At 48.8% G+C, this 16,824-nt stretch overlaps 1 protein-coding gene across 2 annotated transcripts in view; it reads left to right on the forward strand.

Annotated features, from left to right (window-relative positions):
- Positions 1–16,824, forward strand: part of LOC137421433 (matrix metalloproteinase-9) — a 123,194-nt gene that overhangs the window by 86,754 nt on the left and 19,616 nt on the right. The window contains exon 9 of one of the 2 annotated variants that reach the window (XM_068107487.2): positions 6,912–7,134. In XM_068107487.2, coding sequence (XP_067963588.2) covers positions 6,912–7,134 — 223 coding nt within the window. The remainder of the gene's footprint in view (positions 1–6,911; positions 7,135–16,824) is intronic. The other variant, XM_068107489.2, reaches the window with a different exon arrangement.

Here is a 16,824-nt window from a genome sequence, read left to right on the forward strand (position 1 = left end):
ATATGCCGAGTTGGTCAGGGGTTCATCCTACAGCAAGATAATGACCCTAAACACACCTCCAGGCAATGTCAAAATTACCTTCGAGGAAAAGAACAAGACGGTAGGCTTCAAATCATGGAATGGCCAGCACAGTCTCCAGACTTAAACCCCATCGAGCTGGTTTGGGATGAACTGGACAGAAGGGTGAAAGCAAAGCAACCGACAAGTGCAACACATTTGTGGGAACTTCTGCAACAGTGTTGGGAAGAACTTCCCGAACAATATTTGATTTCCATTGTCGAAAGAATGCCACGAGTGTGTTCGGCGGTTATATCTGCAAAAGGTGGCGACTTTGCTGAGTCAAAAATTTAAATTAAATTTTGTTAAACAAAATGATTCTATGATTTCTTTCTTATCTCCAATAGTTTATTTGTTATATGCTTAATTTCAGAGTACATTGAGACATTAAACTGCGTAAATTTCAATAAAAACTGGAAAAATTGAGGTGTTCCAAAACTTTTGACCGGTAGTGTATGAATAATACACTGTTTAATACTTTTGTTCATGACATTGATATAATTGTTGCAGACATTTGTCTTGTTTTGAAGTCTTTGGGCTCATATAAATGGAATGTACCTATGTAGGCAGAAAGACTTATAATGTGGTGGAGAAGAGGGCGAGTACTGTTCCGTATAAGGTGTTTAAGGAAGGATACACTAGCTAGATCCTGACAAAGAATGTTTACCTAAGAGGAAAGCTGACATATTGATACAGAGACAAACACAGGGGGAAAATGGCTGTTTAAAAAAAATGAGGAAAATTACATTCTCAGGTGAGAGTATATCCTCATTGAGGGATTTCAGGTTCAGTGATGCAATTATTTCAAGTCCAAAAAGAACAATTACACACGCAAATATCTGGTGCGACTACGAAATACAAAAGGTTCGACCACAAAAAAGTAATGCAATTGGGAGGGGTCTTGCATGATAAATCATTGCTCGTCAGGTTATACCTACTGGATTAAAGGTGGTCATCTTGCAGAAGACAAGATGACCACCTTATCACCTTCTACAAGTGAAGGGAGTACTTTGGAGGTACCATGTACCAGCTGGAACCTTAACCTGGACTTTACTTCCTGTCAATAAAAGTACTAGCATGAACAAGGGCCTTTACTGTATGGTGCTGTATGGCCTTTACTGTATACCAAGGTTGCTGATTCAGCAGCACAATAAATGTGATTATTTCAAATTGTGCCAATCAGAAAACAGCAACATTCTGATAATCTTCATATGGTGACAGTTTAAACTAGAACAGCACTCGGTAGAGCGCAAACCTCCGCCAGGGTGAACAGTTTACGTTTTGTACTCCACTGATAGGGCAGATCTGGATTCGAACCTGAACGAAAATCTAATTGCCTTGTTCTTGTCACCTACCCTACTCATCCACAACTTTTTGAAATATCATGCCTTATATCGTTTTTAGCCCTATCACTCAATGGAGAAGAATCACTTAAAAAAATTATCTGATCCTGATCCGGATTCGAATTTTCACCAAAATCGAATCAATTTGGCCTTGTCACACAAATAAACTGTCCACATCCATCCACAACTTTTTGAGATATCGTGCTATATATCGGTTTTAGGCCTTTCACTCAATGGTGAAAAATCACTTCAAAAAATTCTCTGATCTGGATCAGGATTCGAATTTTCACCAAAATTGAATAATCTCTTCCTTGTCACACACACAACGTCTCGACCAAATTTCATCCGATTCGGTCTACAACTTTTTGACATATATGTCCTGACAAGAAATATGTCCTGCATAGCACGATACTTGCAAAATCACTAAAATAAGTTATTGAACTTAGGCCTATGTTGACCTCAAAATAATTGGTGGTTGAATTCAGTCATCTAATATGCAAATCCTCTTCAAGTTTCAAGTCAATCAGATGAAAATTGACGATTTTAGAAATTTTGTCTGTGTTGACCTTTTCAGCTTTAGACCTCAAAAATAATTGGTGCTTAAATTAAGTCACCGTATATGCAAATCCTGTTCAAATTTCAAGTCAATCGGATGAAAATTGAGAATTTTAGAAATTTCACCTATATTATTGACCTTTGGCCTATGTTGACCTCAAAAATAATTGGTGGTTGAATTCAGTGACCTTATATGCAAATACTTTTCAAATTTCAAGTCAATCGGATGAAAATTGAGGATTTTAGAAATTTGACAAAATTTGTTGACCTTTGGACCATGCTGACCTTTTGACCTCAAAATCAATAAACCTCTTCTTTAGGACCAACTCTACCATTTGGTGAAGTTTCGTAAAGATCGGTTTAAAATTATGACCTGTAGGCGATTGACATACAAACAGAAAAACAGACAGACAAACAGAGATTGAGGCTCGTGGAAAAGCTAGAACAGAATGGAAGCGAACAAAGTGGAGAGGGGGAAACACCAACAGCAGATTAGAAGTTAGAGTGAGATCAAGGGGAAGGGCACATGGGGGTGAACAAGCTGCACACAATCGGAATGAAAGACAACAAGAAGAGGAAGAGGAAGGCGGAGGTGAAACAGAAAAGGAACGAACCAACCAACAACTAACAACAAAAAGGGGCGAGTGAGGGGGGAAATTCACTATAACCCGGTAAAAAGGGAACGCTTGGGAATGAGGTCATTTGGGGTGGAAGAGATCATGAGTATGGATGGGGGATGACCTGAGTTAGTGGTGAACAGCTGTCCTGAATCCCTGGAGGTAAGAATGGGCCTCAACAGACTGGGGAAGTTGGTTCCGCAGGTAAGCGGAATTTCAAATTGATTTGAAATTCCCCTTAGAGAGGGGAGAGGGGTGAAAGATCCTTAGTGACCAAAAGAGGAACAAATGAGTGGAGGTGAGCAGTGACTCTTGATTTTGGGAGTTTAACAAGAAGAGGGTTACTGGGATATCATGTAGACCCTACAGAAACCCAGGAGGGACAATGGGACATAGCCAGGAGAGGCAGGGGACGCAAAACCAAAAAGGAGGCGGTAGATTACAGAGAGGCCATCACCCTACCTTTGATGTGAAAGTAACAGGCCTAGACACTCGGCTTCATCGTGGGAGATCCCAATGATATTGAGTGCCTTGCTTTCCACAGCACCAAGAAGGTCAAGGTGTGAGGCCAGCAGAGACTTTCTGCAGCAGTATTCCATCAAGCTGCGGATGCAGGCCTTATACTGTAGGTGGACAGACATTCAGGTGTGCCAAGGAAGAACTTTATACGACAGAGGATATCCAAGAAAGATCATGGCTGATGGTGGAGCCCAAACATTTTAGAGACATAACCCCTTCAAGTAGTTTGTTAAGAAATACATGGGAGGGTTTGCCAGGCAGTCCTTTTGGAGTGAGACAGTGATTGCGTGGGATTTCTCAGGATTGAAAGACATATTCAAAGTGTTTGACTAGTTCTTGACTATATCCAGGTATGCAAAGGGAAGAGGCTGCAGCCTGCCTGTCCGAAGGATGAGAAATGACATGGCAGATGATGGAATCATAAGCAAAGAGATCAGCAGGATTTTTCATGGAATCAGAAAGATCATCGATGTTATTGCGCGGTAGCAGTTCATTCCTCAAGGTTCAAGCAAGGAGTGATTAATTAATCAAGAAATAATTTCCCTACAGGACTGAAGCTCAAGTAAGCAAGGTTAACTTCACAGTGGCGTAGCAGGGCAACTACTGGGCACAACCGGCAATTAAATCACGAATAGGAAAGGAAGACAGAGAGAAAGAGAGAGCGAAAAGGGGAGGAAACACTGACATCAGCAAGTAAGAGGTTTGGGTTAGGAAGGATTCATGGGGGTAACAAAAATGGATCCTGGGTGAGGATGGCGGACGACGTGAGGTGACAGTCCACTGCCTACTTGGAGATGAGGGAAGAGTGCGAAAGAACGGCTTCTGGAAGGCAGTTTCACAGACGGGAAAAGCAAAGAACAAAGGAGTCGATATGTGCAGTCAGCCTGGATTTTGGAACTTTAAGCAGGAGAGGGTCACTGGAAGAACAAGTGCATCCTGGAGTTGCTTGGGAGGGTTGGAAGACAGAGAGAGAGAGGAGAGAGGAGAGAGAGGAGAGAGGGGGAGAGGAGAGCGGAGAGAGAGAGGAGAGAGGAGAGAGGAGAGAGAGAGAGAGAGAGAGAGAGAGAGAGAGAGAGAGAGAGGAGAGAGAGAGAGAGGAGAGAGGGGAGAGGGGAGAGGGGGGGGAGAGGAGAGAGAGAGAGAGGAGAGAGGGGAGAGGGGAGAGGGGGGGGGGAGAGGAGAGAGAGAGAGAACGAGAGAGAGAACGAACGAGAACGAACGTGGAAAAATATCAGAGAAGAAGAGATAAATATAAAAAAACAGAGCGATCACGGATCTGCTTCCAATGTGAGAGCAACAGACCTCGTGTTTGGGCCTCATTTCAGGAGATTCTAATAATGTTGGGAGCTTTAGATTGCACAGAATTCAGGAGAGAAAAGATTTGATACTGGGGTGCCAGCCCATAGGAAAGAGCTGTACTCCATTGAGCTATGGGCAAAGACCTTGCAGACTGTTTATCGCTCTGATATTCCAAAGAAAGACTTGGATCAATGGATCATGCTCCATTTGCAGCTAGCTTTGATAGTGAGGTCTATAATTTCAAGAGACTGAACTTCTTCCAGTGACCAGATGACGATGGAAATAAGCACGTCAGTTCATTTGATGATCCTTCCACAGTGACAGGGTGAGACAATGATATTTTTCAAGATTGAAGGATCTGATTAATTGATCAGACCAGAACCTAATCAAATCTAGATCAGCAGAGAGTGATGCAGCTGCAGTGGGTTGGATGGGGGGTACTGTACAATGTATAATGTGGACCTTTGTTGAGCTTTGAACTCCCATATATAGCCAACCAATGGGTGTTCAGATTACCAATTACGTCATGACTGATGAACCAATCAGTGTCGATCCTAAATGGACATGCTTATATATGCACACTCTTTCACTTCCTTCTTTCTCTTGCTGTGATTTACCTGAAGGATTACAGCACCAAAAGCTTCATTTATTCTTATTATGTCGAGTTTGTTTTCGTGCATTTTAAAGTTCTTTATTTTCTGTATTCTATATTAATTCAACATTATATAAATGAATCCAAAGCACTTTGTGAACTGTGAATTGTCTGTGCATTTAACCTGCATCTAATTGCTTTTACCTGCAATTGTTTTAAATTAATTTTATCTTTTTTGTGCTAAATTAAGATGAGCCTGGTGTTGGCTTCGCGGTTAAGGTGCTGGCTTGGGATCCTAGGATCCTGGGTTTGTTGGCTTAGCGGTTAGGGTGCGGCTTGGGATCCTAGGATCCTGGGTTTGTTGGCTTAGCGGTTAGGGAGCCGGCTTGGGATCCTAGGATCCTGGGTTTGTTGGCTTAGCGGTTAAGCTGCGGCTTAGGATCCTAGGATCCTGAGTTTGTTGGCTTAGCGGTTAGGGTGCCGGCTTGGGATCCTAGGATCCTGGATTTGTTGGCTTAGCGGTTAGGGTGCCGCTTGGGATCCTAGGATCCTGAGTTTGTTTGCTTTGCGGTTAAGGTGCCGGCTTGGGATCCTAGGATCCTGGGTTTGTTGGCTTAGCGGTTAGGGTGCTGGCTTGGGATCCTAGGATCCTGGGTTTGTTGGCTTAGCAGTTAGGGTGCCGGCTTGGGATCCTAGGATCCTGGGTTTGTTGGCTTAGCGGTTAGTGTGCGGCTTGGGATCCTAGGATCCTGGGTTTTTTGGCTTCGCGGTTAGGGTGCCGCTTGGGATCCTAGGATCCTGGGTTTGTTGGCTTTGCGGTTAGGGTGCCGCTTGGGATCCTAGGATCCTGGGTTTGTTGGCTTAGCCGTTAGGGTGCGGCTTGGGATCCTAGTATCCTGGGTTTGTTGGCTGAGCGGTTCGGGTGCCGGCTGGGGATCCTAGGATCCTGGGTTTGTTGGCTGAGCGGTTAGGGTGCCGGCTTGGGATCCGAGGATCCTGGGTTTGTTGGCTGAGCGGTTAGGGTGCCGGCTTGGGATCCTAGGATCCTGGGTTTGTTGGCTTAGCGGTTAGGGTGCTGGCTTGGGATCCTGGGTTTTTTGGCCTCGTGGTTAGGGTGCTGGCTTGGAATCCTAGGATCCTGGGTTTGTTGGGTTAGGGTGCGGCTTGGGATCCTAGGATCCTGGGTATGTTGGCTGAGCGGTTAGGGTGCCGGCTTGGGATCCGAGGATCCTGGGTTTGTTGGCTGAGCGGTTAGGGTGCCGGCTTGGGATCCAAGGATCCTGGGTTTGTTGGCTTAGCGGTTTGGGTGCCGGCTTGGGATCCTAGGATCCTGGGTTTGTTGGCTTAGCGGTTAGGGTGCCGGCCTGGGATCCTAGGATCCTGGGTTTGTTGTCTTAGCGGTTAGGGTGCCGGTTTGGGATCCTAGGATCCTGGGTTTGTTGGCTTAGCGGTTAGGGTGCCGGTTTGGGATCCTAGGATCCTGGGTTTGAATCCCGGCCGATCGCTGAATTAACGCTAGCGGGGTTGACTCAGCCTCTCATCCCTCCGAGGTCGGTAAATTGAGTACCAGCTTTCTGGTGATTCCCTGTGTGTCGCAAGAGGTGACTAACAGGGTTGGCGGCAGGAAGAGCATCCGGCCATAAAACATTGCTTCAAAAAAAGGGGACCATGGTGCCCGAAAAAGGCCAACCCCTGCTCTGCGGGGGGAAATGGCCTCTAAAGGTGGTTGTTGTTTTTTTGTGTGTGCTAAATTAAGATGATATTAGCATCTGCAAGAGTTGTAGTGACTAGAAGAGGCAAATAAAGGTGATAACTAGCGAATCAAAAGGTTTTTAGTACAAAAAAAACAACCAGGGAAAGGACATTGAAGGTTGGGCTGGGGGTGAGAATGTGTGAGGTCTAAAGGAAGTGCAATGTGTTCTGATAAAGCAGGTATTGATGGCCTCGGCAATGCTCAACCACGCATCGAAATGACTACCAAAGAGCCAACTCAAGCTATGACTACGACACCAAGTGCTGGTTGTTCACACATAAGCAAAAGCTCATGGGATGAGAGCCAAGGCCTGCCGAACGTCGCTCCTGTTGCATGCGAGACCACAAAATTTGATGCCATAACAGATATTGACGGGAAACTGTACTTCTTCAAAGATGGGTGAGGAATTCACATTATGACATATTTCACTAATACTGTTATGATATGAGATGATACATATAACATGGCAAGCCACATCACAAGGCTGCGGCCTGAAGAAGGTCATAAGTTTGGTTAAAACATCACCAGAGCCTCACTCTGCTCTCTTTCCTGTTTGCTGCAAAATACAACCTTCCATGCATAACTTATGAAATGCTTTCCAAAAGTCTAGATGCACTTCCCTCATCCACACAATCAGAACCTTCTTAAGAGACTCCAATAAATGTGTTAAACATGACCTCCATTGAGTAAATCCAAGCTGACTGCATTTGACTCGTTGAACATTTATTTAAATTGTTCCGCATCTGATCTCGAATTAATGTCTTGAACATCCTCTCCACAATTGAAGTTAAACTAACAGGTTTATATTTCTCAGATACCTCTTTGAATCCTTTCTTAAATATATCCAGGTTAAACTTTATAAATCCAGGTAGACTGCACACCTAAACTTTTATTCCTCGCTTTTCCCCGTCTACGCAACCGCCTTCCAGAAGCTGTTTGTTCTGTCTCACTCTTCCCTCCAGTGCTTCAGGCAGGCACACCACCACATTATGTCATCCCACATCCTGACCCTTCAGATACAGTGCCTCCAGAAAGTATTCACACCCCTTGACTGTTTTCACATGTTGTTGTGTTACAGCCTGAATTTAAAATGGATTAAATTGAGATTTTAAATGTAATTAATCTACACATAATACCTCATAATGTCAAAGTGGATTTTTTTTTTTTAGAATTTTTTTACAAAATAATGAAAAATGAAAAGCTTAAATGTCTTGAGTCAATAAGTATTCGACCCCTTAACTATAACACCACAAATTGAGCTCAGGTGCATTCAACGTCCTTTGATCATCCTTGAGATGTCTCTAAAACTTGATTGGAGTCCACCTGTGGCCAACTCAATTGATTGGACATGATTTAGAAAGAAACACACCTTTCTATATAAGGTCCCACCGTTGACAGAGGACGTCAGAGCAGAAATTCCACCAGGAAGTCCAAGGAACTGTCTGTAGAACTCCGAGATATAATTGTGAGGAGGCATAGATCTGGGGAAGTGTATAAAATAATTTCTAGTGTGTTGAAAGTTCCAAAAAGCACAGTGAGCTCAATCATTAGGAGAATGGAAACAATATGGAATTACCCAGATTCTTCCCAGAGCTGGCCGTCCGACCAAACTCAGCAACTGGGCGAGAAAACCTTGGTCAGGGAGGTGACCAAGAACCCAATGACCACTTGACAAAACTACAGATTTCCTTGGCTGAGGTGAGAGAACCTGCCGGAAGGACAACAGTCTCTGCAGCACTTCACAAATCTAGGCTTTATGTTGAGTGGCCAGATGGAAGCCACTCCTGCGAAAAAGGCACATCACAGCACACCTGGAGTTTGCGAAAAAGGCACGTGAAAGATTCTGAGAGCATGAGACAAAATATTATGTGTTCGGATGACACAAAAAATTACTCTTTGACCTGAATGCAAAGTGCTACGTCTGGCGGAAACTGAGCGCACCTCATTACCCATCTAACACCATCCCTATTGTGAAGCATGGTGGTGGCAGCATCATGCTATGGGAATGCTTTTCAGCAGCAGAGACTGGGAAGCTTGTAAGGATAGAGGGACCAATTAATGGAGTCAAATACAGGCAAATCCTTGAGGAGAATCTGCTTCAGAGTGCAAAAGACCTTAGATTGTAGTGAACATTTATGTTCCAACAGAACAATGACCCCAAGCATACAGCCAAAGCAACACTGTAATGGCTTCAGAACAAGAATGTGAAAGTCCTTGAGTGGCCCAGCCAAAGCCCAGACTTGAATCCCATTGAGAATCTGTGGAAAGCCTTGAAGATTGCTGTTCACCGATGCTCCCCATCCAACTTGACAGAGCTTGAGCAAATCTGCAAGAATTAAGTGTACAGGATGAGAAACTCCACAAATCCAGATGTGCAAAGCTGATACAGACATACCCAAGAAGACTCAGTGTATAGCATATCTCAAAAAAAAAGTTGTGGACGGATTCGGCCGAAACCTTTTGGACGAGTTGGGTACGTCACAAAAACAAGTCAAATAGATTTTAGAGGTCTGGATCCAGATGCGGCCTATCAGTTAGTTAGGTCCAAAACTTCAATTCCGTGAACATTTTCTGGCTAGTAAGGTTTGACGATTGATTTGACTTCTATTGACATTTTATAACAAAAATAGCCTCTATGTCCCTCCCAAAAATCCCGGCATTTTTCGCCAGAGGCCCGAATCCAAGATGACCGCCGGCACTATCTTGAAAAATTAAGTTTTGAACCAGAACACCTAGAATCACGTACAAGACACTTTTTTGGGTAATTTGACCACGAGGATTCCGAATCTGACATTAGTTTGACGTTATGACATTATTTTGACCCAGAAATCCAAGATGGCCACCATCCAGTAGAGCGAAAATGCAACTTTTAAATGGGAGAACATATGATCATGAATTAACACATTATTTTGGCTAAATCTATATTGGCCACGGAATTGAGGTCCTGATTAGTGAATTGCTATTTTCTTGTTTTTTATTTGTCTGTGTGTGTAATGTCATATACTTATTTCTGTCTTTCCAGGGAGTATACGAGCGAATGAGACGGCACTGAGAAGCGCAGTATTCAGAAGATAGCTGTCAAGAGAATGTCCACCGTTCCGTGTGCCCTCCAGTGTGGCGGGCTTTGCAATGAAGCCACTGATGTCGTTACCTCAGTTGAGAGTTGGGAAAATCTCAAGAAAAACGCCCTGTTATGGAGCGGTCTTGACAAGTTCGGAGACGTTTATGCAACAGTCAATTGGGATAATGGTCCCGGCAGACAATGTGTCCATAAATCATGTAGGCTGACCTTATGGAATGCTAATAAACTGGAGCAGGCCAAGACAAGACAGAAAAAACGAGAAGTCAAGGAATGCCAATCTCAGTCTTCGTCCATGTCTGAGGCTTTCCCCCCGGCTGCTTCTCCACCTGCCAAGCGGCTGCGATCAAGTGTAGAAGGGCTGATACATGAAAAAACAAAATGTGTCTGGTGCTGTAAACCGGAGTCGGCAAAGCACCCAGAATCAAAGCTGTCCCTGATTTCGTATGATAATGCATGGGCAACGTTCAAGAGTCACACGGTGGTCCTCGAAGATCAGAGCATGCGAGACAGAATCAACTGTGTGATCGATTACGCAGCTGATGACCCATATGCGATTGAGATCAGATATCACAACAAATGCTGGTTGAAATATGTGCGTAGTTACCAGAAAATGAGTGAAGATGACAAACTCCCACGCATGCACAATGTCAATCTCCGTGAGGCTCAGACTATCTTCTTTGACCACATCAGAACAGTTATCTTTGAGGAACGTGAGCTAAGGTCACTACAGAGCCTCCTCAAAGACTACAGCTCTATCATATCTCGGTATGGCTTCTCAACATCCAGCATCAAGTCATCCTTTATCAAAGATATCCTGACCCGGGAGTTTGAGGGCAAGATCGGCTTCCACTCCCGCCCTCAGAGAAACCAGAGCGACCTAGTCTATGACACGTCTGGGGGTGGTTCATATGTTGAAGCTTCTTCTGCTTCTTGCAGGAGCGGGTATTCAGTAAGAATACCTCCCTTCATGCACCTGTCCCTCTGAGTAAACGCTTGACATTTGCCAAGATGCCAGACACGGAGAAGCCCAGGGAGGAACTCAAAACGAGAGCTGCTGAAATGGAGCAGAATGCTCTCAAGGCAGTGATCAACCTGGTTGAGGTCAGTCGTCTTGTGGACCTCACTGAGTTGCTGGAACATCGTGTTGTTGAGGAGTGTGTGGCTTTATTCAACTCCAACGGAACATACAGGAAGACACAGAAGAGTAAGCTCATCCAGAAACTCTCTCTGCAATCTGTAGATCTGCAGGAACCCTACACCGCTCTCATCGACATGGACATGATTTGGAGGATGGCAACTCCATCAGCAGAGGATCGACAGACGCAACATGGCACCCCATACAAGTGGTCAGACTATGTCCACAAGGTGTCTTCCATCATCCTTGCCCGCCATGGTGATGCTGAACGTATCTTCTGTGTGAATGACCCATATGACACACCATACTCTACTAAAGATGACGAGCGAGACCTGCGGGTACAGGGTAAGGCACATATACCCAACACCTACATGAAATTGAATGACCCCTTCCCTTCTGCCCAAGCATTCAAAACACTTCTATGTAGCGTCAGCAACAAGGGGCGGATGCAAAAGCTGATATGCACCTACCTGACAGACCTTGCAGAGAGTGTTGATGCAGAGATTGTCTACTCTGTTGGCTCCCACTGCACCAATTTGTCAACCCAGCAACCAATGGAGAACTACAGCTTTGACCAGTCTGAGGCTGATACTGTCCTCTTTTCTGCTTACGCAGTTCTGCGTGAATCAGGCTACAGTGGCCCTGTTGTCATTGATACCGCTGATACCGATGCCTATGTCGCGGCAGCAGTCATCTCGCAGCAGCTGCCCGGAAAGCTCTGTATCAAGAGGAAGAAGGAGACTATCTTATGTCATGGCCTGGTTAATGACGAGATGGCAGACTGTATTGTGCAGCTGCACTGTATGACAGGCTGTGATGCCAACTCAGGCATCTATGGCAAGGGTAAGAAGTTGGTGTATGACCGGGTGGCGAAGAGCCCTGTGGCTCGACGGCAGCTCTCGCTGTGTGGAGATAGCCTTGACCTTGAGGAGGAGGTGCTAGAGGAGCTCTTCCAGTTCACACGACATGTCATCTATGGCAACGAAAAGAGTAGCACCATGGCTGAGGCCCGTGCAGCAAAGTCTTTATCCGTCTCCCTCCAGATGCAGACAGCCTACGCCAACACTGCCTCCGAGCAAACTACTTGGCATATCTTGTGCGTCATCCCTCCAAGAAACACCACCCCTCGCCACTCGGACATGGCTGGGAGCTGGTGGGTGGTCGCTGTCGCCCTGTCCGCCACACGCAACCTGCTCTCTGAAAAACACTGAAGACACTGAAAGACACTGAAAAACAAATCATTAATCCGTCTCCCTCCAGATGCAGACAGCCTACGCCAACAATGCCTCCGAGCAAACTACTTGGCATATCTTGTGCATCATCCCTCCAAGAAACACCACCCCTCGCCACTCGGACATGGCTGGGAGCTGGTGGGTGGTCGCTGTCGCCCTGTCCGCCACACGCAAACTGCTCTCCCGACACATCTACCTGCACCAGGGCCAGCTGAAGAGAGTGAGGAAGATGAGAGCCAGGAGGGGAATGAGGAGCGAGATGATGATGTACAAAGGCGGGGAGATTCATCGGAATCTGATGATTCAGATTCTAGTGAAGCAGAATGCTCTGATTCGGACTAATCATATAATTAAAGGTCATATTGATTAATTACTTCATTTGAAAACTGTTCAAGTCACAGCTATTAAAAATAGCTTATTTTGAAGTGTAATGAGTTTACTTGTCATGCAATCATCAATTACTTTACTGCAAGATATCCTTATGGAGGTAGTTTCTTTAACATGTTTAAGTACAAAAGTTGCATTTTCGCTCTACTGGATGGTGGCCATCTTGGATTTCTGGGTCAAAATAATGTCATAACGTCAAACTAATGTCAGATTCGGAATCCCCGTGGTCAAATTACCCAAAAAAGTGTCTTTGTACGTGATTCTAGGTGTTCTGGTTCAAAACTTAATTTTTCAAGATAGTGCCGGCGGTCATCTTGGATTCGGGCCTCTGGCGAAAAATGCCGGGATTTTTGGGAGGGACATAGAGGCTATTTTTGTTATAAAATGTCAATAGAAGTCAAATCAATCGTCAAACCTTACTAGCCAGAAAATGGTCACGGAATTGAAGTTTTGGACCTAACTAAGTGTGATAGAAAACTTAAACTGTCCAGCTTGGCGGAGGTATGCACTCTACCAAGTGCCGTTCTAGTTTACGTATTTGTAACTAAGCTTGTGTTTATTACAAAAACTATACGAAACATTACGGTACTTTCAAAATTATTCTCAAGAAACACAGTTGTTCAATTAATATGTTGAATGAGCTGGGGCTCCCACGTCGATCGGAAGAATGGACGCGACAAAAAGCTGGAATTCATCCGAGTTGCTTTAATCAAACCAAACACTCAGGCACTCTGAAAAGCCCGTTTATCGGGCAGCAATATATATATTATCCCGGAGCATTTGCCCAGGAAAGGCGAGAGGGGGCATGCCCGGGCGTCCCGACCGAGGCCTGGCAAGTTGAGCGCGGGCCTGCCCGGGCGTCCTGGACGAGCCCGGCATGGTGATCGCTCCGCGTCCTTGATAGGTGCAAGGCGATTGTGAAAACCCAGCGGTAGCCGCTACACACGTCCCCCCAGAATCGACTTGCACCGGCAGGGTCAATTTGAGGGGGGTCCTGATGACCCGGCCGAAGCGACCCCTGGCGGGTCGTGGGAGGGGGTCCGGTGTGGTGGTGGGCGGTCGAGTGGGGGGCACCGTGGACGGGGGGCGGCCTCGCCACGGCGGAAGGGCCACCCGTGGTGGGTGGTCGACGTCCACGTGCGCCGGCTTGAGGCGGTCCACCGCAATCCGGTCCGACCTGCCGCCGATGTCGATGACGAACGACTTGTCGTCCCGTCGCAGCACCCGGAAGGGCCCGTCGTACGGCGGCCGGAGTGGCCCCCGATGTGCGTCGTGACGCACAAAAACATACTCCGCTGTGCGAAGTGCTGGGGGGACGTAGGACTGGGGGTCACCGTGGTGGGATGTTGGCACGGGGGCAAACCGTCGGGCGGCCTCCTGGAGGTCCGAGCGCTGGTGAGCTGCGGACCAGGGACTGGTAGCATCGGGCACGAATTCGCCCGGGACACGTAGCGCCTGGCCATAGACAAGCTCGGCGGTGGATGCTTGGAGGTCCTCCTTGGGGGCCGTGCGGAGGCCCAAAAGGACCCACGGCAGCCGGTCGGCCCAACCGCCGTCTTGAAAGCCGGCCATGAGCGCGGCCTTCATGGAGCGGTGGAATCGCTCACACAACCCGTTTGCTTGGGGGTGGTAGGCCGTAGTATGGTGGAGCTTGACCCCCAGGTTGCGGGCGACCGCGCCCCACAGCTCGGAGGTGAACTGTGGTCCGCGGTCTGACGAGATGTCCGCCGGTGCGCCGAAGCGGGCGACCCAGGTGGCGATGAAAGCCTGCGCCACGTTGGCGGTGGTGGTGGAGACGAGGGGAACGGCCTCCGGCCACCTGGTGGTCCTGTCCACCATGGTGAGCAGGTGTGTGAACCCCCGTGACGGGGGGAGGGGGCCCACCAGATCCACGTTGACGTGGTCGAAACGTCGTTCGGGCACGGTGAAAGGTGCCAGCGGGGCCTGGGTGTGTCGGTGGACCTTGGCCCGTTGGCAGGCCGTGCAGGTGCTGGTCCAATCGCGGACGTCCCAACGAAGGCCGTGCCAGACGAATCGCGCCGACACCAGCTTCTGGGAAGCTTTCCGGCCCGGGTGGGAAAGGCCGTGGAGGGAGGCGAAGATGCGGCGTTGCCAGGTGACGGGCACGATGGGGTGAGGCTGGCCTTGGGAGACGTCGCAGAGCAGGACAGTGTCCGCGAAGGGGATGTCGGCCAGGCGGAGGCCCGTGTCCGCCGCCCGGAGGGCTTGCACCGTGGTGTCGGTGGTTTGGTCTGCCGCCATAAGCGCAAAGTCCACGCCCAGGTGAACCGCGTTCGCGCTGGCCCGGGAAAGACAGTCGGCCACGGCGTTGTTTTTGCCGGCGACGTGCCGGATGTCCATGGTAAACTCCGACACGGCGGAGAGGTGGCGCTGTTGGCGGGCCGACCACGGCTCCGTGACCTTGGCCATGGCGTAAACCAACGGCTTGTGGTCGACGAACGCCGTGAAAGGTCGGCCCTCCAGGAGGTGGCGGAAATGGCGGACGGCCAGGTGTAGACCGAGGAGCTCCCGGTCAAACGTGCTGTATTTGAGCTCGTTCGGCCGGAGCTGCCGGCTGAAAAAAGCGAGTGGCTGCCAAACCCCGTTCACCCATTGCTCATGTACAGCGCCCACCGCGTAGTCGGAGGCATCCGTGGTGAGGGCGATGGGAGCGTTGAGCACCGGGTGAGCGAGCAGTGTTGCGTCGGCGAGGGCCCGCTTTGAGCTTTGGAAGGCCGCATCCATCGCTGCGGACCAGGCGATGTCGTGCTTGGCCGGCTTGCCCCGGAGGGCTTCGTAGAGCGGCCGCATGAGTTGAGCAGCGCGGGGCACGAAGCGGTGATAAAAATTCACCATTCCCAGGAATTCCTGCAGGGCCTTTATGGTGCGGGGACGTGGTGATGGGTTCCACGGGAACGTGGTGATGGCCTCGACCTTGGTTGGCAGCGGCACGGCCCCGTTCTTGGTGATGTGGTGGCCCAAAAAATCAACGGCCATCGTGCCGAAGTGGCATTTGGCCGGGTTGACGATGAGGCCGTCCTCGCTGAGGCGCCCGAACAGTGTTCGGAGGTGGAGGAGGTGCTCGGCCCGGGACGTGCTGGCGACGAGGATGTCGTCCAGGTAAACGAAAAGGAACGGCAGGTCACGCAGCACGCCGTCCATCAAGCGCTGGAATGCCTGAGCCGCGTTCTTGAGACCAAACGGCATCCGCAAGAATTCGAATAAGCCGAACGGCGTGATGACTGCCGTTTTAGGGACGTCGGCCGCCCTGACAGGTACCTGGTGATATCCCCGTATGAGATCAATTTTCGAAAAAATGACCCGTCCCGCCAGACGGGCGGAGAAGTCTTGGATATGCGGGATCGGGTACCTGTCGGGGGTGGTAGCATCATTGAGACGGCGGTAGTCGCCACACGGGCGCCATCCACCCCCCGGCTTTGGCACGATGTGCAGTGGCGAGGCCCACACGCTATCGGAGCGCCGCACGATGCCGAGGTGCTCCAACGCGTCGAATTCGGCCTTCGCCACGGCGAGCTTGGCTGGGTCGAGGCGGCGGGCCCTGGCGTAGACCGGCGGGCCCGTGGTTGGTATGTGGTGCTCGATCCCATGCCGTACTGCGACGGCCGAAAACGTCGGCCGCGTGAAGGCCGGGAACTCCGTGAGCAGGCGAGCAAACTCGTTCGCCGCCGGGACGGCGCATGCCAGCTCGGTCGGCGCGGAGCTGCTCAATGTGCATACCAGGGAGCTGAAGGTTTCGGCGTTGATTAAACGACGCCGTTGGACGTCCACCAGCAGTCCGTGTGCACAGAGGAAGTCGGTGCCTAGCAGAGCCATGGGCACGTTTGCGGTTACAAACGTCCAAGCAAAGCGTTGGCCGCCGAAGCAGAGGGTGACGTTGCGCGGGCCGAAGGTGCGGATGGTCGATCCGTTGGCCGCAACCAAGGAGGGGCCGCAAACCGCGGATTGCCTGTCCTGGTCAGAGGTGGGTATGACGCTCAGTTGGGCGCCGGTGTCGCACAGGAAGCGCCGTCCAGACGCTTTATCCATGATGAACAGTAAGTTGCCCGTGTGGCCGGCGCTCATGGCTGGTAATGAACGCCGGCCCGGCCGTTTTTTTTGTTTGTTTGTTTTTTGTTTTTTTTGTATACAAGATCGAGGCTCGTGAAAGAGCGAACATTAATCACACAGAAAGACAAACAGACACATAAAACAAATAACATCGGGAGTGGTAGACAAGATGGGGAGAGGGGGGG

Source organism: Myxine glutinosa, chromosome 2 (genome assembly GCF_964187855.1).
Source record: "Myxine glutinosa chromosome 2, kmMyxGlut1.1, whole genome shotgun sequence".
NCBI lineage: Eukaryota > Metazoa > Chordata > Myxini > Myxiniformes > Myxinidae > Myxine > Myxine glutinosa.